Raw genomic sequence first — 22866 nt, 5'->3', positions numbered from 1 at the left:
GGTATCTAACAGTTTTTCGCAAATAACTTTTGATAGGGGCATGCTAGAGCGATGAAAACGCCTTAGATGTGTTCAGCTCGACGATACGGATCGACTGATATGCAACATGAGGTCATGACCTTGACCTGAGGTCAAATTTTCAAGTTGACCTTTCAAGGTCAAGGTATAGTTCATTCGATGCGTCTTGACAAGAGGAACACGATGCCGGTAAAAGTAAGCTCGCACAGGGCTTGGGTCAAAAGTTATTGCAGAAAAACTGTTTCCGAAAAAATCGGTTATTTTTGCAGTTTTTGCCCCCTGCAGGCAAAACCGTTGACGTTAGGTCAAATCTGAGAGAATTACTCAGAAAGGGCGTTAATAGGGCTATCGAATGCGCTTTTCCGCGGCGCTGTAGCTCTATTGGTTCCCGAGTTATGCGTTGGCTTCTTGGAAATTTTCGACATTCGACCTGGAAATCGGCGAAATTTTGCCTTCAATGACCTCTGGTGACCTGACCTTTGACCTGACCAAAAAATTGACCGAAGTGATTTCGTCATTATTTTTGACGCTCTTTCGAACGCCGCCTTCCGCGTATCGCTACGTGGCCCAGGAGCCGAGTTAGAAGGGGGGGGTGTTCAAACACCCCCCCCCCCCCAGCAGGGCGTGGAAATCCAGGACCCCCAGCCGGGCGCGGGTTAAAGTGAAATTTATGACACTTTATTTTTTTATTGTGAATTGCGACGACTCGCAGTTGGCATAGGTATTTGATATGGTGAAAGGAACAACATTTTTTTCAAGTTAGAAAAAGTGAGCTTCATGAAACAAGTATCTAACATTTTATAGCGTAGGTACAGGGACCCGCAGTTGCTACTGTACAGCGACCCTGAGTAAATTGTCCCAGCACCCTCACAGGGAACAACGATAAGCTGTCATAGGGTACTCACAGGAAACCTCAGCTGCTCTTGTACAGGGACCAGCAGTCGATATCAATGTTATCGGTTGTTACTGGACAGGACAGACGGTTAGACTTGGGGTTCGTGTACAGTAGCAACTGCGGGTCCCCGTACCTATGTTGTGAATTTTCAATAAAAGCTTTTCATGAGTGAGGCCGTCACTTTTATGCGTCATTTATTTATTCGAATCCTGCTTTTAAATATGAGGCTTAACCCGCGCCCTGGTGGGGTCTGTTTATAACGCGACCTGGTGGGGGGGGGCTATTTTTTGCCCCCCCTCGTATCTCCGAAACTACTGGACGGATCCGCAAAATTCAAACGGCGTTCGAAAGGCCTGTCAAATTTGTCGAGGGAAACCAAATTTCATTGACCTCGGGGTCACCGATGACGTCACAGGTCAGGTCAAAGATGAAATGTTTCACCGTTCTCGGGTCATCTAGGGAATGCGCTATAACACCGAAGAAAACGCATTTTGTCGAGAATCAGCAATAGGGCGTCAGTTGCCTAGTACATATATTGCTATAAGAGGTCACTGACATTACCAGGTCACAGGTCAGGTCACCAAGGGTCACAGGTCAGGTCACATGAACCTAACTTTAGGTACTAAGGTTGTGCGATGCATGTTTTATGGCCAATTTTTCATTTCCAACTCAATGGTGTTGGTTATAAGACTATCAGGTACGACTTAGGCCACTTTCTGGTGGAGGTCAGGTCAAGGTCAGGTCAAAAAAGGTCAAATTTCAAAGTTGATATTTTTGCATAAAATGGGTATTGATTCGATGCAGCTCGTCACGGGGAGTCTAATGGTGGTCTTTGTTTTGCGCTACGAGGTCTAGAATTGCAAAAAATTGAGTTTGAAAATTTGACGTCATCAATTTTGAACAGTTTTTTCGCTGTAACTTGGCCAAAAAAAGAGGTATCGATCTCAAATTTGGTATGTAGATAGAAGGCGGTAAAGACTATCACATATATTCCGGTTTTTCCGAAATTCAAAAAACTTTTTGGATTTTTCGGCTATTATAATCAAAAAATCTATTTTTTGATTTTTGGGGTTCAAAATCCAAAAATTTCAAAAATCCGAGATAGCAGTTTTGTAGCCCTGTCGATTCTACAGCTTTTATGTCTTTGTCGTTTTTCTGTATTTGCAAAGCTATAGGCCTGACAGCTCTTCCCGCGAAACCCTTTTTTGGGTCGAAAACGGCAGAACATGACGTCACTCTGACGTCATTTCCGGCCAACCTATCATAGCCTTTGGATAAATTTTTGGTCACAATGTGTAAAATTGATGTCCGGGAGGGTACTGAAAGTTTGGTGACGATCGGCGCAGCGGTTCTGGAGATATATCGAAAAGTCTGGAGGGGGGGCAAAAAATAGCCCCCCCCCCACCAGGGCGCGGGTTAATATAAGCAGTCTAGCTCAATATAATTTCCAAGAAGCGGAAGCGGGATAATGGAATGCGTGTCCCGACATTAGCCCTTTTTGTGACAGAATATTGGGCACCTATTTGATTGAATTTGAAAGCAAAGAAGCATCTCAATCATCATTTCATTCGAAAGGAGGAAGCCCTGCTAGTAAAAAGCAAGCAAATTCTTTCAGACACCGAAGGGATCGAATAGATCAAATAGGTGCCCAATGTTCCGTCGTGAAAACGGACAATATGAAACCGCACGAAGTACCCGTTCCCGGCCACATGAAGATCGGGCCGCTCACCTTGAACGTGTTAGAGCTGGTGGGTACAGTGACGTTGGCCTCCATCCACTGGGTGTTGTCCGGTCCGGAGAACTCGGTGAGCGACAGGATCGGCTCGGCCTCCTCCTGGGAGCCGAGCACGCGGTGCACCTCCAGCGTGCCCGAGCCGCGCCACTGCGAGCGCAGCCAGTACCGGAACGACAGCGTCGAGCCCTCCGGAAACTGGTAGCCGGCCGTCATCTGCAGGCGCGCGCTCATGTAGCCGCCGGCCAGCGGCGTCAGGTAGACGACCGTGTCGCCGCTGGCAGGGGCCGGAAAGTCGGCGATGGTCTGCTGCAGCTCCTGGTAGCTGGCCGGCTGCCACTTGCCGCCGCTGTCCAGCGCGCCCTGCGTCCAGAACGTGCCGAAGTCGTCGCTCTCGAAGTCGTCACAGTACTCGCCGGCCATGCAGGTGGCAACCACCACCATCAGCAACAGCAGCTTCAGCGGATGAGGAATGGTGCTGCCGGTGGCGGCCATGACAGCCATCCGTGTGTGAGTGTGTCTGGGTGTGAGGGCGAGTTAGCCGGTCGGTCCAGCCGCGCGCCCGCCGAGAAGGGGACAGAACCTTGGGTGGGCCCGCTCGGGAGGACGTTCTCCGCTCTACTGACCAGTGTCCACACAGAGCACCGCCAAACCGGGAGAGGCCGCCGCGTTTCGATTAGACAATCTCCGTGGGACGCCGCATTCCGCCCACAAGTGCCATTACTCGCAGAGGCGTGGGCTCGGTGGAGATTTAGCGTTAAAAGCAGCTCTAAAGAGGCGATAAGATAAAATATTGACCATTGAAGATGCATTTTCCTGACGTGGATATGAGCCGGATTAAATGCATACAGCGACAGCTTAACCTCTTCGATTGAGTGAAGCTCGCGATTAAACCATTTGTTATTCAACCCAGGCAAGTGAGCAAAGTAAATAACCTAAAATACTGTATGGATCACAAAGGTTATTGCGTCCGAGACCCTAACACCTCGTCCCTATGTAATGCACGTATATGCGGCACTGCAATGCACTACCAGCTGATATTGTTTGTTATGAATCTCTAACTGCGAGCAATTTTGTCGATGGGTTTTCAAATAGCCTGTCGTTGTTCGCTTGATAAATAAAATGCATTCATTAAGGCAGCATTGTGTAACTCCATCTTGAATTTCATCCGTTTGAACCAACATTTGTGTGCAGACTGCAGTTGTAGAGTGTACAACAGGCCCAATGCACAGTGATGGAAATGGGGTTCACGAGTGGCCATAATAAATACAAAAAAGTGAAGTTTACCAAACCGAGTAAATCGCGATATGGCCAACCAAAGATATGTTTGGCGCATCTGAAATCACATAGCTTTCATGTTTTTGTCAAAACCGGCCTCGTGTATGATTGTCAGAAGTCGTGACATTTTCTATATCGTAAAAGGACTGTCAGGTACTTGCAAGTTCAAACACCGCTAGCTTGCGTTCATTTCATACAAACTGCAAAAATTATCCATGACAATGATCCCTAAAGCCTGCTGCTTCTATTGCCGGGTAAAAAGCCGTATCTCTTTTGGTTTGGCGGTGATCAAATCATGTGTCATCATGTTGCAATCGCAGTTTTTACTTCAAATTATCTCCTTTTGTTTCACCTACAGCAGTTTACACAGTGTGTGCCTGTTAGTCTACTTTGCCTGAGCCTTCCCCAATCATTTCTGAGCCACACCGTGAAAGAATTAAGGCGCTAGTACAGGGCAGACCGGCGCTATTGAAGCTTTTGTCCGGCATGGTCGGATGTCGCGGTGGGCGACGAGTGGGCGGATTGCTTTCACCGCGGATTGCAATTTTGACAGACGTTTGACTTTGACCTGCTATAAGAAGGTCAAATATTGACCTTAACCCTCGCCGGCCGAGGGGGGGGGCGGGTGCCGCCCCCCCATAGGGTTTTTTCGCGATAGCTCCGAACACGCTGGCGATAGAGAGCTGAAACTTGGCATACCTGACCTTTGATCCAAGCCGGATCTTTTGACACCAACCGCATTTTTGGGTCAGGTCAGGTCACTGACCTATGACGTCATAAGTGAACCTCTGCACGGTCTTCAGATGTCGCAACTTCGCAACGCCCTCAATGCCAGAGGAGATGTCACAGGGAAATGAAACTTGCAGGATCTAGTATCCATTATGAGTCCCACAACTTGTAAATCTCGGATTTTTCCTAAAGGTCATATGAGGTCAGGTCATTTTCGTGACCTCACCATTATAAGTCAATGGGGAAAAATGAAAACTGCTATTCTGGCGCCGGGAACGATCTCCAACTATCTCAAGCACACAGAATCGTTATTTGATGCACTCCTTGCAAGGTTAGATGCGTCACTTTTGCAATGTTGACCTTGCGTGACGTCATTTATGACGTCATCAAGGTCATATTAGTTTTTCGTCAATAACTCTTGATCAAATTGAGCTGGCGAGTCGGGAAAGCCACCAATGGACTCAGGAAGACCTGCCGAATCGAATGATATGCGACATGACCTCTTTCGACCAGCTTCGTGACCTGGGGGTGCTGACCTGACCTTGACCTGAGGTCAACACCCCAAGTTGACCTGACCCGGACAAAAAGTATATCATTCGACGCGCCTGAGCGAGACGAACACGATGCTGCCAAAATCGGCGCTCTGCGGCCGTTTTTTGCGAAGCTATTCACCAAAAACTGAACCGTACCTTGGGGCACTTGACCTGACCTCAGAGGTCACCGGTTGACCTAGGACCTTAAAATCGGGTACCAATCTCTGCGCCTCGTAACGGCGCACACGCTCGTTTTTTCCGCGACGCGCTAGCTCCACCAGGGGCGAAACGGCGAGGGGGGGTCGTACCCGCCCCCCCCCCCTCGGCCGGCGCGTATGTAGAAAACCAATAGGTCCGGCGAGGGTTAATCAAAAGTAATTTGCTCACTCGCGAGATCTTGTCAAGAGCAGTCCGTTGGTTTTTGTCGCGAGGCGCTAGGGCGCTTCGTTTAGGAACAGCAGAGGGATGCACCTACGAACCCCCGCCGCGCTGTAGCCGCCCGCCCGCGGCGGGCCGCCCACCGCGCGGCGGCACCCGACCGCAACGGACGAAAACGTTAGTTAGCGCCGGTTAGCCATGTGCTAGCGCCTTATTTCTTCCACAGTGCGGCTCAGAAATGATTAGGGAAGGCTACGACATAGTGGACTGACGGGCACACACTGTGTGAACTGCTGTAGGTGAAACGAAAGCAAATATTTTTTTTAGTAAAAACTGCGATTGCAACATGATGACAAATAGTTAGATTAACGCCAAACCAAAAGAGATGCGGCTTTTTGTGACCACGCATTAGAAGCAGCAGGATTTGATGATCATTGCCATGTATAATTTTTGCCATTTGTATGAAATGAACGCACGCTAGCGGCGTTTGAACTTGCGAGTATCTGACAGTCATTTTACGACACACATAGAAAATGTCACGACTTCTGACAATCATACACGAGGCCGGTTTTTGACAAAAACATGAAAATTATGTTTTTTCAGACACCCCAAACATTTGCCTTACTGGCCATATTACGATTTATTCGATTAGGTGAACTTGAAATTCGGGCCTTTTTGGTATTTATGGCCACTCGTAAACCCCATTTGCATCACTGTGCCATGTGGTATTCGAGCCGCGTGCGGAAGACGGAGCTGCGTCACCTTGATGTATATTCAGCTGTGACGAGGAGCCTGCGACCCCCGGTTTTCTTTCAGGCGTGGAGCGGGTCACCGGCAGGGTGGATTAGCTGGTGCTTTCGTAATTCGCGTGCAGTGCACCCCTTATTTAACATTTTCCAAAAGCTCAGGACGAAAATCCAATTAAACGCATGTTGCAGCAACTATTTACGCTTTATTTCGCTTACAACAGTCCCTTCTTTATTTCCATTCATCTCCGCACTCACTCCCAGCTGTTCACACCACCGATCATCATTGTGCAGCACTTCAGACGGCAAATGAACCCATTCAGCCAGACGTCGCCGTGCATCACAGCCGTCATTGTGCTGGGAAGAGGGCGTCCTATCGGTGGCTACCGGGGCAGGATAGGATGACGATCCGTCATCGGAGAGCCACAGAGCGCCGCTGTCCCTCTTTGCTGGTTACTGGCACATTTTTAGCTGCTTCTAATCTCTGTGGACGACCTTTAGCCAGGGCGGTGGCTTTTGGCGCAAGGAAAGATCTGTTCACGACATGTGTACCGGACCTTTGGTCAATGGCCCACTCCTACGCGCACGAAGCGCGCTATCAAACACATTTGTGACGACCTGTCGAGTGAGGCTCTGTGATAGCAAGCCGCACAAACAAACAAAAAATCACGTTTTTTCTCTTATTGGCCTTTGATGCGACTACTGAGCTTGGGTAAGTGAAAGAAGATGCTGTGGAACGTATGACCTACGCTGCACTGCAACAATGGACATCAATATCGTTATTGATTTCTGTCGTAATAAAATATCTTGAATCACCTCATTTGAAACTATCTGGCGTTATATGTCGTTAGTGTTGTTATGGTGACGAATTTGCTCGATTACAGATGATTAATAAAATTATCCTTGTCCCAATCCTCCATCTTAGCGTGGATAGCAAAACCAAATATTGCACCCAAACTGAATGATAAAGAATCGACTGATTTAAAGTCATATGTGCGTCGGACTACGGCCTAACCCCCAACCAGCTCAAAAGTCTTTTTCATAATTCCAGTCGATCAGCTAGATATAGCCTGAACTCCAACAATCCCATTCATATATCATTGAAGCATTTAGTCTCTTATAACCCGCGCCCCGCTGGGCTATTCAGCCATACGCGCCCTGCTAGGGGGGACAGATTCTGCCCCCCCCCCCTGTCTAGCTTCCGAACCGATGGTCGTAGAAAGACGGGAAAAACGGCAATCAAAAGTTCTCAACAAGGCGGATCTTAAGAGCCCATTTTTTTGCTTAAGTAGGTCAGAGGTCAGGTCAAGGTCAGGTCAAGGGTATAAAATGCAAGTTTCCACAGTATCGGCCTTGCACCGTAGTTGCCGAAGAATGGACTGAGACTGATTGCCCAAAACGTATTCTTAGGCTACCAAGACAATATTCGTTGCATACAATATCATGCAACGGTCAGGGTCAAGGTCAGGTCAGGTCACCAAAAACAAAATATAGAAAAGGGCATGTGCGACACATGTTTTATGGGTCATTTTATTCATAGAATTCAATAGGCGCACTCAATAAGTGATATGAACCACATCTGGATGAATTTCAGGTCAAGGTCAGGTCAAGGTCTGGTCAATTGAGGTCAAATTTTGAAGTTAGTTGTTAAGACTTAAAAAGGTGTCTATCTGATGCAGTTTTTTCACGGCGAATCGAATAGTGCTATTTTTTGTTTTCATACGAGGGCTGCAACTTCCAAAAAAAATCATTATTTTTCAAAAATTTGTGTGTCGTGATGTCATAAAATTTTGAATAACTTCCATATTTTTTAGCCGATTCTTCTAAAATGGTATGTAGGTGCACATAGACCACTCCTCTGACATATATCCCCGTTTTTCGATACACTCAAAAATTTGGATTTTATCCTTCGCCGGACCTATTGGTTTTCTACATACGCGCCGGCCGAGGGGGGGGGGGCGGGTACGACCCCCTCCTCACTGTTTCGCCCCTGGTAGAGCTAGCGCGTGGCGGAAAAACGAGCGTGTGCGCCGTTACGAGACGCAGAGATTGGTACCCGATTTTAAGGTCCTAGGTCAATCGGTGACCTCTGAGGTCACGTCAAGTGCCCCAAGGTACGGTTCAGTTTTTGGTGACTAACTCCGCAAAAAAAAAAACGGACGCAGAGCCGCGATTTTCGCAGCATCGTGTTCGCCTCGCTCAGGCGCGTCGAATGATATACTTTTTGTTCGGGTCAGGTCAACTTAGGGTGTTTGCCTCAGGTCAAGGTCAGGTCAGCACCCCCAGGTCACGAAGCTGGTCGAAAGAGGTCATGTCGCATATCATTCGATTCGGCAGGTCTTCCTGAGTCCATTGGTGGCTTTCCCGACTCGCTAGCTCAATTTGATCAGGAGTTGTCGACGAAAAACTAATATGACCTTGATGACGTCATAGATGACGTCACGCAAGGTCAACATTGCAAAAGCGACGCATCTAACTTTGCAACGAGTGCATCAAATCACGATTCTGTGTGCTTGAGATAATTGGAGATCGTTTCCGGCGCCAGAATAGCAGTTTTCATTTTTCCTCATTGACTTATAATGGTGAGGTCACGAAAATGACCTGACCTCATATGACCTTTAGGAAAAATCCGAGATATACAAGTTGTGAGGCTCATAATGGATACTACATCCTGCAAGTTTCATTTCCCTGTGACATATCCTCTGGCAGTGAGGGCGTTGCGAAGTGGCGACATCTGAAGACCGTGCAGAGGTTCACTTATGACGTCATAGGTCAGTGACCTGACCTGACCCAAAAATGCGGTTGGTGTCAAAAGATCCGGCTTGAATCAAAGGTCCGGTATGCAAAGTTTCAGCTCTCTATCGCTAGCGTGTTCGGAGCTATCGCGAAAAAAAAACCTATAGGGGGGGGCGGCACCCCCCCCCCTCGGCCGGCGAGGGGTATTATTATTTTCCCAAAAAAAAGTCAGTTTTTTTTTAATTGGGCCAAAGTCCAAAATTTTCAAAAAACGAGATAGCCATTTGATAGACAAAGTAAAATCACGTATAGTCTTTTTTGTTACGTCTTCATTCCTTTAAGAAAATGAAGATTTAAGCGGCGTTGGCAATTTTGCCGTTTTTTAGGCAAAAATGGCGGACATGACGTCACTTAACCCGCGCCCCGTAGGGGGGCCGAAACGGCCCCCCCTGTCCTTTTCGGTCGATATCTCCTAAACGGCTGGAGATATCGCCACCAAACTTTCAGGACCCCTCCGGGCATCAATTTTACACATTAAGACCAAAATTTTTTTTCCAGAGACTGTGATAGGTTGGCCACAAATGACGTCAGAGTGACGTCATGTTCTGTCATTTTCGACCGAAAAAAGACCTTCGCGAGAAGACCTGTCAGGCCTACAGCTTTGAAGATTCAGAAAAATGATCAAGACATAAAAGGTGTAGAATTGACAGGGCTACAAATCTGCTATCTCGGATTTTTGAAATTTTTGAGTTTTGATCCCCAAAAATTAAAAAAGCATTTTTTTGGATATATTAGCCAAAAAATCCAAAAAGTTTTTTGAGTTTCGAAAAAAAAACGGTATATATGTGATAGTACCTACCGTCTTCTATCTACATACCAAATTTCAGATCGATACCTCGTTTTTTGGCCAAGTTATAGCGAAAAAAAAAACTGTTCAAAAATGATGACGTCAAATTTTCAAACTCAATTTTTGGCAATTCTAGAACTCGTAGAGCAAAACAAAGACCACCATTAGACTCCCCGTGACGAGCTGCATCGAATGGATACCCATTTTATGCAAAAATATCAACTTTGAAATTTGACCTAATTTGACCTGACCTTGACCTGACCTTCACCAAAACGTGACCTAGACTGGCCCCAAAGGCTGCCTAACCCACATAATCGCATTTGTTATGTAAAATGGACCATAAAACATGTATCACACGACACATTCATATTGTGACCCCCGGTGACCTGACCTCGCTGTGACCTGACCTAGTATCAGTGACCTCAGATAGCAAAGTATGTGTTTGACGAACAATATACCATCGATGGTTTTCAATAAATTACCAATTTACTCGATTTCACAGCACATTTCTTGAATTGCCTGTGAACGGTGAAAATCTGACCTTTGATCTGACCTGTGACGTCATCGGTTTGACCTAGGTCAATGAAATTTGGTCACAAGGTAGTTCCCGGGTAGGGCTATCAAACGCCGTTTGAATTTTGAAAATCGGCCGGTAACTTTCCGAGATCTTAGGGGGGGGGGCCGAAACGGCCCCCCCCCCCCCCTACGGGTGGTAGGGTCCGCCGGTAGCCCTACGGGGCGCGGGTTAAACGTCATTTTCTTTAAAAAAAAAAATCCGACGGATTTCGCAAAATTTCAGGAAACGTGTTAAATTGATGTATGATAATGAACTGAAAGTATGACGTCTCTGGCTTAACGCGATTAGAAGTTATTGGCGAAAAACGTGAAGGGGCAGATTCTGCCCCCCAGCGGGGCGCGGGTTAAGCATTTGACCTTAAATCTTCGAGTAGGTTGCATTTTGAAACAGGTATAAAAAGCAGATAATTTTTTTAACTTTATTAGCAGCGTTTCAACAAGTAACAAAACAACACAAGCCTCACACGTCTGAGCAAGCTATAACAACATAACAACGACCCGTTTTGTTTGAACCTATAAGTAAATTCATCTAAAACGACCTTTGAAGCTCTGCGTCTTTCATTCCAGTCTCAGAAGATGTTGAACATGGAGACTGGACACGTGCTGAACCTCTCTGAACAGTTGCCATGTGAGCTGCCGTGCAACCGAGCTGCCTTCACGTCATCCGAACGGAAACTGAAAATGAAGTCAGTTCGAAATTAGACTAGAACACGCTCCATTTTGAAAGACAAATAATAGCAATAAATTTTCACTTTTAGTGCATCAAAATAAGGATTCCGACAGATTTGCAGGAAAAGTTAAAATGATCTTCACTATTTTTATAGAATGTCTTGTTTGCTGTTGCATGCTTCCATGTTTTTTTCTTTTTCAATGGTATTTGTGTTGCATTTCGAAAGTGTCAGCTCGTGTCAAGCCCGCAGAGAATGATGAAAGCTGCATGTTGTATAAAATGTGGTAAAATGTGCAAACTTGTAATTGTGAAGTGGCCTTTTTCTTCGCCCACATCCCAATTTGGAGTCTGCTCAGTGCTCAGCTGTCATGTCAATCACCGAATATCTGACAAGGTCGTACCATGCTTTCGCTATCATGGCAGCTGAGCTTAGGGTTTGAGATTTTAGATTTATGGTGCACTTCTCACGGAATTGAGACAGATAATCAGGTAAGATTAGGGGCAATATAACTTCATTGAAAGAGCACACATTGATACAAATAGAGCTGTAAAGGTGAGTGGACTTTTTCTATTTGCTCTGATTTGTGAGTGAATTACGTGGCTTCAGCACAGTCCGCCCCGTCCAGGGCATGGTGCTCGGCAGCGATATGACGGCGTGCCATGAGTTCTCCTGAGACCAAACCACGGAGAATTTCTGGCAAACTGTCACCAAAAATGCGAGAACCCTCGTATGATGAATGGAAGATGTTCAACCGAACACCACAGAAACTACTGTTGTAGGCTGTTGTCTGACATCGACCACTTCTTTATCGTATGATACCGCTAAAGATGCGATGGACAGACATTTGGTGTGACATTATTAAATCCCGCAGTCGAATTAACAGAAATAGGCTCACTAGGCAAAAAATAAGCAAATCACTTTCCGAATTCGATGTATAAGCAAACGGTAAAAATGACATAATCACGTATTGCTTAGAAATTAATTGCCTTTTATATTACCTTGCTGTTAACATAAACTGTCACCAACGGATTAACTAGCCTTTTAGTTACAAAATTCACAACCTTAATAAAACAGGTTACTATTAAATAAAGTCAGAACACAAAACAGAAATCGATATGAAACCGTAAGAAATGGAAAAAAATACGATAGGGGACAGATATATCACATAAAAATAAATGCACTTACTTTTTTGGTTTGTCGTATGAACTTGATGAGTTTTTGAAAACAGTGAGGTCCGTGCCCACCATATTCTCATTGACATCGGCATAGTCTTGTCTGTAAAGATCAGAGGGATTTAAGCATTATGGCGTCATCTTTCGTAAAATCATCAAACACGGCGCTTGATACTTTCCATCCAAAAACAGTCTACAATTCACGGTCGCAGCGCTTCGCTCAGGTTTATTTGAGAACGGTGTGCACTGTGCACAGATACAGAGGTACATACATGTGTTCTTTCTGAGCACTGTCCACTCACAGGAACGCTGGTGTCTACAGGCGGGCAGTGTCTATACTCACAGGTACACTCATGCCTGCTCACACGGCACTGTCTACTCGTAGGAGGACGGTGCTACTCACTGGGCGGTATCTACTCACAGGAACACATGTGTCTTATACTCACAGGAACACCTGTGTGTCTACTCTCAGGATCAGTCTACTCGTAGGAGGACGGTGCTACTCACCGGGCGGTATCTACTCACAGGAACACCTGTGGCTACTCACAGGAGGACGGTGTTGACCACCTCTCCCAGCAGGCCGTCCTGGTGGCGCGGTGCTCCGGATACCTCACAGACCAGGCGCTGCAGGCACGCGCTGCCGTCCAGACCCACCCTGCCAGGCGATAAAGAGCGAGTGGTCAACGAGTGCAGCGGCTGGATAAACTTGGAGCATCAATTTTGACAGATGGCTTTTCGTTGACATTTTCATGACAAAATATGTCTTTAAATGTAGGCGCAAAGAACTCTATTGCATAGTTTTGCTACCGCTCTGGCCATAGAATATCTGTTCCAAACATTTCTAAAGGTTTAAAACGTCAGCATTTCATTGCCCATTGCCGCAAAATTACAGTTTATCACTCGAGATCTGGTGACAGATTTGTTAGTATCTGACAAGCCGAAATACGTAGGTATCATCTCAAATCTACCATCGCTCGTGACGTCCGTAAGCTTATCAGAAAGCCCAAAACGCACTGCCGCACTAGGAGACGGGCACAGGACACTTTCATTCAGTGTGAGTGGCCTTCAGTGGCCTTCTCTGCTCAGAAGACATGGCGGATTACAGCAAGCCCTCACAGCGTTGGTGACGCTGATTGTCATCGCTTCTGATAGTGCCTAATCCTTCTCTTCAATGTGTTGCAACCCAGATTGATATACTCTGCAGGATAGTCGGACTTAGGCTGGTACTGGCACTATTATCTAAACATAATGGGGTCTCGATAAGCACACTAAATCCGACTGCTGTAACAAGGACGAATCAAGGCATAAATCCTGTCCTCAGTGTAATTTTCCGGTCAAACGACATGAAAGTTTAGGCACATCTCAGATGTGACCGACTTTGCGCTTTTTTGGGAATGCCCTTTGATATTTTAGTTTATAAATAATGAGTGCGAACATTCAACAATCACTGCGCGTGAAAGGCGAAAGGGGTGCTGAGTGGACTTTCCGCACGAAACTTCCGCACGAAACTCGCGGAGCCTTCAAGTGGAAGGAGCGCCACCCCCGAGCGCTGAGTGTCGGAGTCCCGGCCCGAGTCAGAGGGACCCCCCCCCCCCTCGGCCGACGGCCAGCTCCGATAACGCTCGCACGTTTGTCTTGTACCCCCAGCTTGACGGCCCACTTGACCGCCCGGGGCGGAAGTGTGACTGCTGATATCAAACGGCGATGCCGATAGAGACTTGCTGGTCATGGCGAGAGGTGGTCTCAGTGCTGACGCTTCATCCTGGTGGCTTAATAGCGCATATCGTACCACCAGAATACTAGAAACTGAAATTTTCGAGAAAAAAAAACTCGAAACTGAAACCACACACCTCGATGCTGAAATTTTACGAATGCCACCTTCTTATCTGTCCCGTAGCTCAGTTGGTAGAGCATCGGACTCCCGGTAGTGAGAGCCCGGGTTCGAGACGCTCCGGCGCTCGATATTTGAGACTCCTGACGGGGATGGTCTGCGGTTGGTGAGAGCAGCCGCAGCCAGTTGAAGTCAGTTGAGTGGGACAGGCCGTGTCCGGCTTTGAAGGGCACGTTAAACTTTGGCATCTAAATTCTCCCGTTACCCGGAATTGCGCGATTGGACGGTAGGGGTCGGGATCTACGCAACAAACTCTGCTTAGCGTTGGCTCTGGCTCTGTCAATCCGTTCATTCAAACATTCGAGCTAAATTTATAAAAAAAAATATCGATGTTGAAACAGTGACACGATCACACGAGTGCTACTATATTTGCAATGAATCTCAAGAGCCCGATGTGCTTTTTTTCGGAAATTGTAAGGTATCGCTATCATTGCGCATGTGGTCAATCTAAGCATAGAATAAAGTACTTTTTGTTTTTGTTTTAATGCAATATTCCAATGACGGGTTTGAGAAGAGGCCAGCTGCAAAAATATCATTCTAAATATGTTATCAGAGAGAACGATTTTTGATAAAAAAAAAAAATTCAGAAACGCGGTTCCGTGGCCGGTCCCGTAGCTCAGTTGGTAGAGCGTAGGACTCCGCGTAGTGAGAGCACGCGTTCCCGGTTATAACAGTACGGGTTCGAAGCGCGACGGACGCTTGACATTTATGGGTCTCCTGACAGGTATGGTTGCGGTTGGTGGCAGGCCGTAGCCAGGCGAAGTCAGTGAGGGGACCGGCTGTGCGCGGCTATGTGCGCGGCTATGTGCGTCACGTTAAACTTTGGACTCTAAATTCTGCCATAGAACTGGAATTGCGCGATCGGAGGGTAGAGGGCAGGGTCACCGCAACAAGCTTCGCTTAGCGGTGGATCTGTTCTTGTGAATCCTTCCAATCAAAAAGGTTCGGACTAAATTTATTTAAAAAAAAAACGAAGGCAAGGATGCAGGTCTATGGCAGGCTGGAGTAATTGCGCTCAGTACGCAATACCCCTTCCTCAATACTCACCACTCAGCACTCGGTACTCAGCACTCACTTCTCACTTCTCTTTTCTCACTTCTCACTACTCAATATTCACTACCCGTTACTCATTACTCGCTACTCAGAACTCAGTTATCAGTGCTTAGCACTTATCCCTCTCAGCACTCAGTACTCACTGTTTGAAGCCGTCCTGGATGGTGTCGAACAGGCGGCCCTGGTCGGCGGCGAAGCTGCGCGCCCCGGGGCCGTGCTCGCCGTACGTGGCACGTGCGATCGTGGTCGGCGTGAACGTGATCGACGGCGAGAAGGTGAGCGAGGCGCCCGAGTCACCCAGCGGGATCACAAAGTCCACGGAGACGGTGATGGTTGAGCCCTCGGGGAAGTAGATGAAGCGGCGCACCCGGCCGGCGCGCGGCTCCCGCCAGCTGCGCCCGCTGGTGTTGGAGGGGAGGGAGGGCCCGCTGCTGTTGAAGTAGTGGGCGGTGGGAGCAGACAGCAGCGGAGACAGATCGGCAGAACCACCGGCCAGACAGCCGGCTATCGCCAGCAGCCACAGCTGGACGTCTGAAACACCGAGCTCGGCGTCAGCGCGGGTGCGGCAGCTTTGGCAAAGCCTGCAACCTACAATACCTTGGAAGTTCTATAGCAAAACGTGCTCCATTTTCAGTTTTCCCCTGGATATGGTGAACGTGACGCCAAAATTTAGCACACTTCTGAATTCCTTTCATCATTTTTCTTTTATTCTATCGAAGAGTATTTCGATATCCTCCCCTCGAAGCGAGAGACATGCATTCCGATGCAAAGACACATGCGTCTTCGACGCGTGTCGGCTGGCAATGCTTCTGAAAGGCGTAATTATACTGATGCCTTGTTTGTCTGTATTCAGTCATAATTACTGGTTTTGTCAGCCAATCAAATCAGATTATTCACTGCTCAGGCAGAGGTGTTATATCATGTTTCGAAATGGTCAACTTGATTGCCAATAAAGCTTCTGCCCGCTTACAGCGGAGATTGACAATAACCATGGGTCTTAGACAACGCGTTGCATAACAATTAAAAGTCATAATTCAACATGATAGGTTTACACCACAGCCATCAAGGACGTATCAAACAACAGCCCCTTGGGTAAACAGTGGGATTACACTGTGGGCACGGACAAAAGAAATGCGTCTTGTGCTGACGCTGATGACCCCATGGGCCTGCGTAGCTCTGAACGCGACTAATCAGACAGTTCTTAGATCGACGAGCGGGCTTTACTAGTTCAAGCAGAGGATTCCCGGTCATTGCACCAGGGTAGTACCGTTGAAGATTACATGTCACTGATGATGCACGCGTATTGTTTCATTGCTCATAAAAGCTTAAAGAGAGAGAGAGAGGCAATGCTTCTGAAAGAGAGGGAGAGAGAAAGAGAATTAGAGAGAAAAAAAGGAAGATAGTAACAGAGAGAGAGAGAGAGAGAGAGAGAGAGAGAGAGAGAGAGAGAGAGAACGAAAGAAAGAAAGAAAGAAAGAAAGAAAGAAAGAAAGAAAGAAAGAAAGAAAGAAAGAAAGAAAGAAAGAAAGAAAGAAAGAAAGAAAGAAAGAAAGAAAGAAAGAAAGAAAGAAAGAAAGAAAGAAAGAAAGAAAGAAAGAAAGAAAGAAAGAAAACGAGAAAGAACATCTCCATTTTTGCGAATAACTTATTTTGATTCAATCAAGCGAAGACCAATAGAAAAAAAAAATAAAACATAAGGCAAATGTGGCGCAGCGTGTGCTTTTCATCTGCTTTCCACTGTTTGTTCATTTTATTCGGTATGATTCGCAATTAGCTAGGGAGAGTAATAAAAGATAAAAGCTTCAATTGAATGGAACCTGCGGCAAAACGCTCGGGTGGCACTGACAGAGACGTTTACAAAAGCGTATGTGCGCTTAAGTGAATCCAACTGACATACAATTAGTTAAAAGAAAGAAAAGGCTGAAATGAACTACTAGCTGCACTAGAAAAAGTTATTAACATGTGAATGTAGCCAAGCCACGAACTACACCTTTTTGCGTTAGCTTTTGACCATTGGGCAAAACATTTGTACACATTCGCCATAGGTATAGGTGGCGCTACAAATGGTCGGTTGGTCACAAAGAATCACCATTGTGCAAAACTATTCGGCGATCTTCCTCTATAATTCGACATTGAAAAAATGGTTCAACATTGTGCAAAACAAATCGTCAATGGTCGAAACTTTTCGTCGTCATATGCCGAGCTAGCTCGCTCAAAGCCGAATGCTGGCGAAGTGTTAAACTGTTTTGCGGATCGCTCATTTCAGTGTTCAATCTGTTTTGCTGAATGGCTGAAATGAAACACACCACGCCGGAATAGTTGTGCTCAATGCCGATTATCGAAATAGCTCCTCAAACGGTTATGGCGAATTGTTGAATTCAAATGCAAAAAGGTGTATTACTTTCGAACAGATATTGCACATGAGCTGAGGGCTCTAAAAGTGGATAGGAAATAGGAATTAACCCGCGCCGGGCCGGTGCTCTGAGATTCCGCGCCGGGCCGGGGGGGGGTGTGTCTGAACACCCCCCCCCCTTCTAACTCGGCTCCTGGGCCACGTAGTGACACGTGGTAAGCGGCAATCGAAAGAACGTCCAAAATAAGGACGAAAACACTTCGGTCATTTTTTGGGTCAGGTCAAAGGTCAGGTCACCAGAGGTCACCAAAGTTAAAATGTTGACTATTCCAACATTTTGGAAACTGCCAACGGCTATCTCGGGAACCGATAGAGCTACAGCGCCGCGGAAAAACGCATTCGATAGCCCTTTTACAGACCTTTCTGGATAATGTTCTCAAATTTGACCTCAGGTCAACGGTTAAGCCTCCAGAGGGCAAAAACTCCAAAAATAGCCGTTTTTACAAAAAAAAAACATTTTTTCGGCAATAACTTTTGACTCAAAAGAGCCATGACATTACTTTTGCCAGCATCGTGTTCCTCTCGTCGAGACGCGTCAAATGAACTATAATTTGACTTTGAAAGGTCAACTTGAAAATTTGACCTTAGGTCAAGGTCATGACCTGACCGGAAAAGGTCATGTTGCATATCAGTCGATCTGCAACGTCGAGCCGAACACATCTGAGGCGTTTTCAGCGCTCTAGCACGTCTCTATCAGAAGTTATTAGCGAAAAACTGTTAAATTCTGTTCGTGACCTGAGATGACCTCGGGGACATAACGAGGGGTCACAGTTGCCATTTTCCGGTTCAGTGTGTCAATTTTACCTACATCTCGATGTTTGAGAGTGTCTAGAATAGCGTTCGTGCAAAACAGACGCTTTTCAATTTTCTCCCATTGACTTAGGTAAAATGGAGAGGTCGCAAAATTGACCTGACCTTAGGTCACCGGTATCAAAATTCCGAGATAAACATTTTATAGATAATGTTGCTCTTATCAATCGCTGAAAGTTTCAAGGCAATCGATCAATCGGTGTAGCTATGACGAACATTCTTATTTTTTCTGAGGTGAGGTCACTTGGCGCGATCTGTTGACCTGATCTAAGGCAGGGGCTGTCATCCCGGGACCGCCCGTGTATTATTCGCCAATCAGCTTAACACTACCGGTGACGTCACTGGAGGACCGCCAATCGGGGCCGGCCGGCCGGGCCCGTAGAAGGCCAAACGCGGACGTTTTCAGAAAAGCGTAGGCCGTATAGATACAGTGGTGGATGGATTTTTGCTGTGATTCGGCTCTCCAAGAGTGCGTCAGGGTACGAGGACCCGGACAAAGGTCATGGTGAACCAGAATCTGATAAAATCCGCTCACCACTTAGCAGCCGACTTCGACCCTTCACCCTCGTAAAACACACAAGCTTGCCGATCATCAATCCACCTGCATCTCTGCATCTGCTTACTACCTATATCGACTAGTTACTGCAGCCGTTTTGGAGCGGCTCACGGCCGATAACACACCGGGCGTGCGCTAGCCCCGGTGCTAAGCGCTAACCATTGAGTGCGCGTGGCCGACTGCCGCCCCCATGGCGCTGGCCCCCGGCACCGGCGCGGCGCTGCTGACCCATGGAGGGAGGGGGCTGCTAATTAGTTGAGCCGGCATTGGGATAGAAGCCGGTATGGGATTGGGATAGAAGCTCAGCGAGACTAAGGGATTGTGTGGTGCCTTCGGTGGGCCCCTCAAAATCACCCGTGTATAGGGCCCTCAGGGCCGCCGGTTATCCCGCGCCCTGCTGGGGGGGGGGGGGGTGTTTGAACACCCCCCCCTTGTGGTTTTTCGCGAATATCTCAAAAACGGCGGGCGGAGCGCCGCCGTTTTTGGTACACCTTATCATACATCAATTCTACACATGTTGTGAAAATTTCAGACCAAGGTCATTAAAGGTCAGGTCACCAGGTCACTTGAAGTGACCTCACCTCATAAAAACTTTCAATGTCTGTCATAGCTACACCGAGTGACCGATCGCTTTGAAACTTTCAGCGATTGCTAAGAGCAATAGCATGTACAAAATGTATATCTCAGAATTTTGATATCGATGACCTAAGGTCAGGTCAATTTTGCGACCTCCCCATTATAAGTCAATGGGAGAAAATTGAAATGCGCCTCTTTTGGATGAAAGACATTATAAACACTCCCAAACACCGAATTACAAGTGGTTTAGACACACTGAACTTGAAAATGGTGTCCGTGACCCTTGTTTATGCCCTGAGGTCATCTTAGGTCACGAATGGTATCTAACAGTTTTTCGCAAATAACTTTTGATAGAGGCATGCTAGAGCGATGAAAACTCCTTAGATGTGTTCAGCTCGACGATACGGATCGACTGATATGCAACATGACCCTTTCCGGTCAGGTCATGACCTTGACCTGAGGTCAAATTTTCAAGTTGACCTTTCAAGGTCAAGTTATAGTTCATTCGATGCGTATTGACGAGAGGAACACGATGCCGGTAAAAGTAAGCTCGTACAAGGCTTGGGTCAAAAGTTATTGCAGAAAAACTGTTTTCGAAAAAATCGGTTATTTTTGCAGTTTTTGCCCCCTGCAGGCAAAACCGTTGACGTTAGGTCAAATCTGAGAGAATTACTCAGAAAGGGCGTTAATAAGGCTATCGAATGCGCTTTTCCGCGGCGCTGTAGCTCTATTGGTTCCCGAGTTATGCGTTGGCTTCTTGGAAATTTTCGACATTCGACCTGGAAATCGGCGAAATTTTGCCTTCAATGACCTCTGGTGACCTGACCTTTGACCTGACCAAAAAATTGACCGAAGTTATTTCGTCATTATTTTTTACGCTCTTTCGAACGCCGCCTTCCGCGTATCGCTACGTGGCCCAGGAGCCGAGTTACAAGGGGGGTGTTCAAACACCCCCCCCCCCCCAGCAGGGCGTGGAAATCCAGGACCCCCAGCCGGGCGCGGGTTATGAAGCCTTTGGAGGCACTGGTGTGGGCCCTCACAGGTACCGGTGTGAGGCTCTGAGGCATTGGTGCGGGGCCCCCAGAGGTGCCGCTGTGGGCCCTCAGAGGCGCCGGTGAGGGTCATCACAGTTGCCGTTGTGGGCCCTCAGAGACACTGCAGTGTGGGGTTGTCACAGTCGGGTGTGGGACCCTTAGAGCTGCTGGCTCGAACCCTTTACAGGCCGACAGGAGCTCTCAAAGACCGACAAGGGGCTCTCAAGAGGTCTGCGGAGCCTTCGGGAGCCCTGTGGAGTCCTTACAGACCAGCAAGGTACACTCAGACGCCAGTGGGGCCCTCAGAGTCGTCGGTGTGGGGCCCTCAAAAGTCACCGGTGAGTGGCCGTCCGATGCGCAGGTCCCGTCTGAGGCCGTCAGAGGTAGTCCGGCGTTGAGCCCCCAAAGCCGCCGATATATGGCCTTAAGAAGCACTGGTTTCGGGACCTCATTCAGGGGTGCCGGTTGAACTCAGAGGTGGCAGTGTGGGGCCCTCAGCTGGGCACCGGTTTGGGGCTTCCACAGCCGCCGGTGAGGTCCCTCGCAGGCGCCGTTGTGGGGGCCTTCAACCATTGGGTTAGGGCCTAGGGGGTCATCACAGGCGTGTGTGGAACCCTTAGAACTGCTGGTCCCTGATAGGCCGGTAAATGCCCTCAGAGGCCGGCAAGTAGCTCTCAGAGGTCGCCAATGGACCCTGAGAGGCCGGCAAGGAACAACAAAAAGCCGGTGTGTGGCTCTTATGGAGAGAAGTGTGGCTATTCGGAGCACATACGGTGTTCTTTCGAACCTTGTGGGGCCCTTCTGAGTCGAAAATGCCAGCGTGGACCCTCAGCCGCCAATTGGCGTCGCAGGGCCCCTCGGGCCCGAGAGGCCCCCTGATCCGATGGGGGCACGTGCCCCCAGCCCCCCCCCGTCCGGGTGCAGATAGAGAATTCAATCGGCGGTGCGAGACACAACAATTGCAATCGTTCCTTCTCCCGTCACGAGGTCGCCCATCCGACCCATATCCCAAGATTGTCAACCCTGGGGCTCGGGTCGGCAATGTATCGGCAAGGAAATCAGCTTTGGGTGGGTAAAAAAGTTATTAAGAGTCATTAGTTGTCGTTACGTTCAGTAATAACAACGATAAAGTGCCAAATGTACCAGACGTACGGCTTGAGCCAGGCGCCGCGCGGTCTCCACCAGTGACGTCACGCTAATGCTTAGCGACCGGTCCATTGGAAATCGCGGGATGATTTTACCTCTCTTATACGGCCTTGATCTAAGGTGACCTGGGTCTGAAGTTTTCACAACATGTGCGGAAAAGATGCACGAACAGTTGTGACAAAAATGGCGGCGCTTCACGCTGCCGTTTTTGAGATATCTGGGAAAAACCGCAGGGGGGGGGGTGTTCAAACACCCCCCGGCCCGGCGCGGGTTAAATGACGAAATGCTCTATCACGAGCATGTTCTGCTTTCGGCCGTCTGAGGTCAATGGGGTCAGATAGTCGGTCAGTACTCACGCACTGCAGGCCGGTCGTGTCCAAAGCTCATCACCATGACGACAGCGACGAAGAGGTCACCACAGGACTGTCGCGCCCACCACACTGACCCTCGCCACACGCGGCGCTATTCTTTATAGAGCACCGCCTCTGTGATAGCCATCACTATGGAGTTTCCCTTTCCATGGGTCACGGCGATGGAAACCGATGGTTTTTGGGTGCACGCACCCTGTACCGCTGACTGGAGGTCATGGAATCACTGGGACAAACTAGCCCAGCCGTCGCAATTCGCCAGAATAGCCAAGTAAAATTTGCGCTGCGTCAGCGTCCAATCACGCAGGTCACTTTCCTAATTTCGTTGGTAGGACTCTATTGAAGCATTGTATGATGCCAAAAACATTCTTCTAAAAAATACACAAGACTGTAACAACCGTCATATTTGAGTAAATTTAACCGCCATGAATTTGTGTACGATTACCACGCGAGTGTTCCTTTTGGTACTTTTTACCAAAAACACATATTTGTGCGTAAATGTAACGCGAGATTCGCGGTAAAGTTACACTGAAAGCGGTTCTCCTACACAATAGTGAAACACTCCGAAGCTAGCAAAACACACATATAAGTGTTCTTTTGCCCAGAAAACAGAGTTATTTTACACAAAAAAAAATATTCCTTTTGGTACTTTCAATTACACCGTTTTTGCGCTCAATATTTCTGTGTGTGCGTGAAGAGGTATATGTA

The 22866-nt window shown here is 47.6% G+C and overlaps 1 protein-coding gene across 1 annotated transcript; it reads right to left on the bottom strand.

Annotated features, from left to right (window-relative positions):
- Positions 1–10873: 10873 nt before the first annotated feature.
- Positions 10874–22550, bottom strand: LOC122368833. Its single transcript, XM_043343103.1, has 5 exons — positions 22147–22550; positions 15399–15786; positions 12859–12966; positions 12325–12414; positions 10874–11143 (listed from the first exon to the last, which is right to left on the bottom strand). The coding sequence occupies exons 1-5, from the start codon at positions 22181–22183 to the stop codon at positions 11038–11040; spliced, it is 729 nt and encodes a 242-aa protein (XP_043199038.1). The 5' UTR covers positions 22184–22550; the 3' UTR covers positions 10874–11037.
- Positions 22551–22866: the final 316 nt, after the last annotated feature.

Source organism: Amphibalanus amphitrite, unplaced genomic scaffold (assembly GCF_019059575.1).
Source record: "Amphibalanus amphitrite isolate SeventyFive unplaced genomic scaffold, NRLGWU_Aamphi_draft 000980F_arrow, whole genome shotgun sequence".
Taxonomy (NCBI): Eukaryota; Metazoa; Arthropoda; class Thecostraca; order Balanomorpha; family Balanidae; genus Amphibalanus; species Amphibalanus amphitrite.
Note: the sequence above shows the minus strand (reverse complement) of the source record. Positions and strands in the feature narration are given on the sequence as shown.

Excerpts from the sequence above, each read along its gene's own strand:
- LOC122368833 (XM_043343103.1), bottom strand. The coding sequence starts at position 22,183 with ATGGTGATGAGCTTTGGACACGACCGGCCTGCAGTGC. Across the intron at positions 12,415-12,858 it reads GTGGTCAACACCGTCCTCCT|ACAAGACTATGCCGATGTCA; the intron begins GTGAGTAGCCAC and ends TGATCTTTACAG. Across the intron at positions 11,144-12,324 it reads TCATACGACAAACCAAAAAA|TTTCCGTTCGGATGACGTGA; the intron begins GTAAGTGCATTT and ends CTTCATTTTCAG.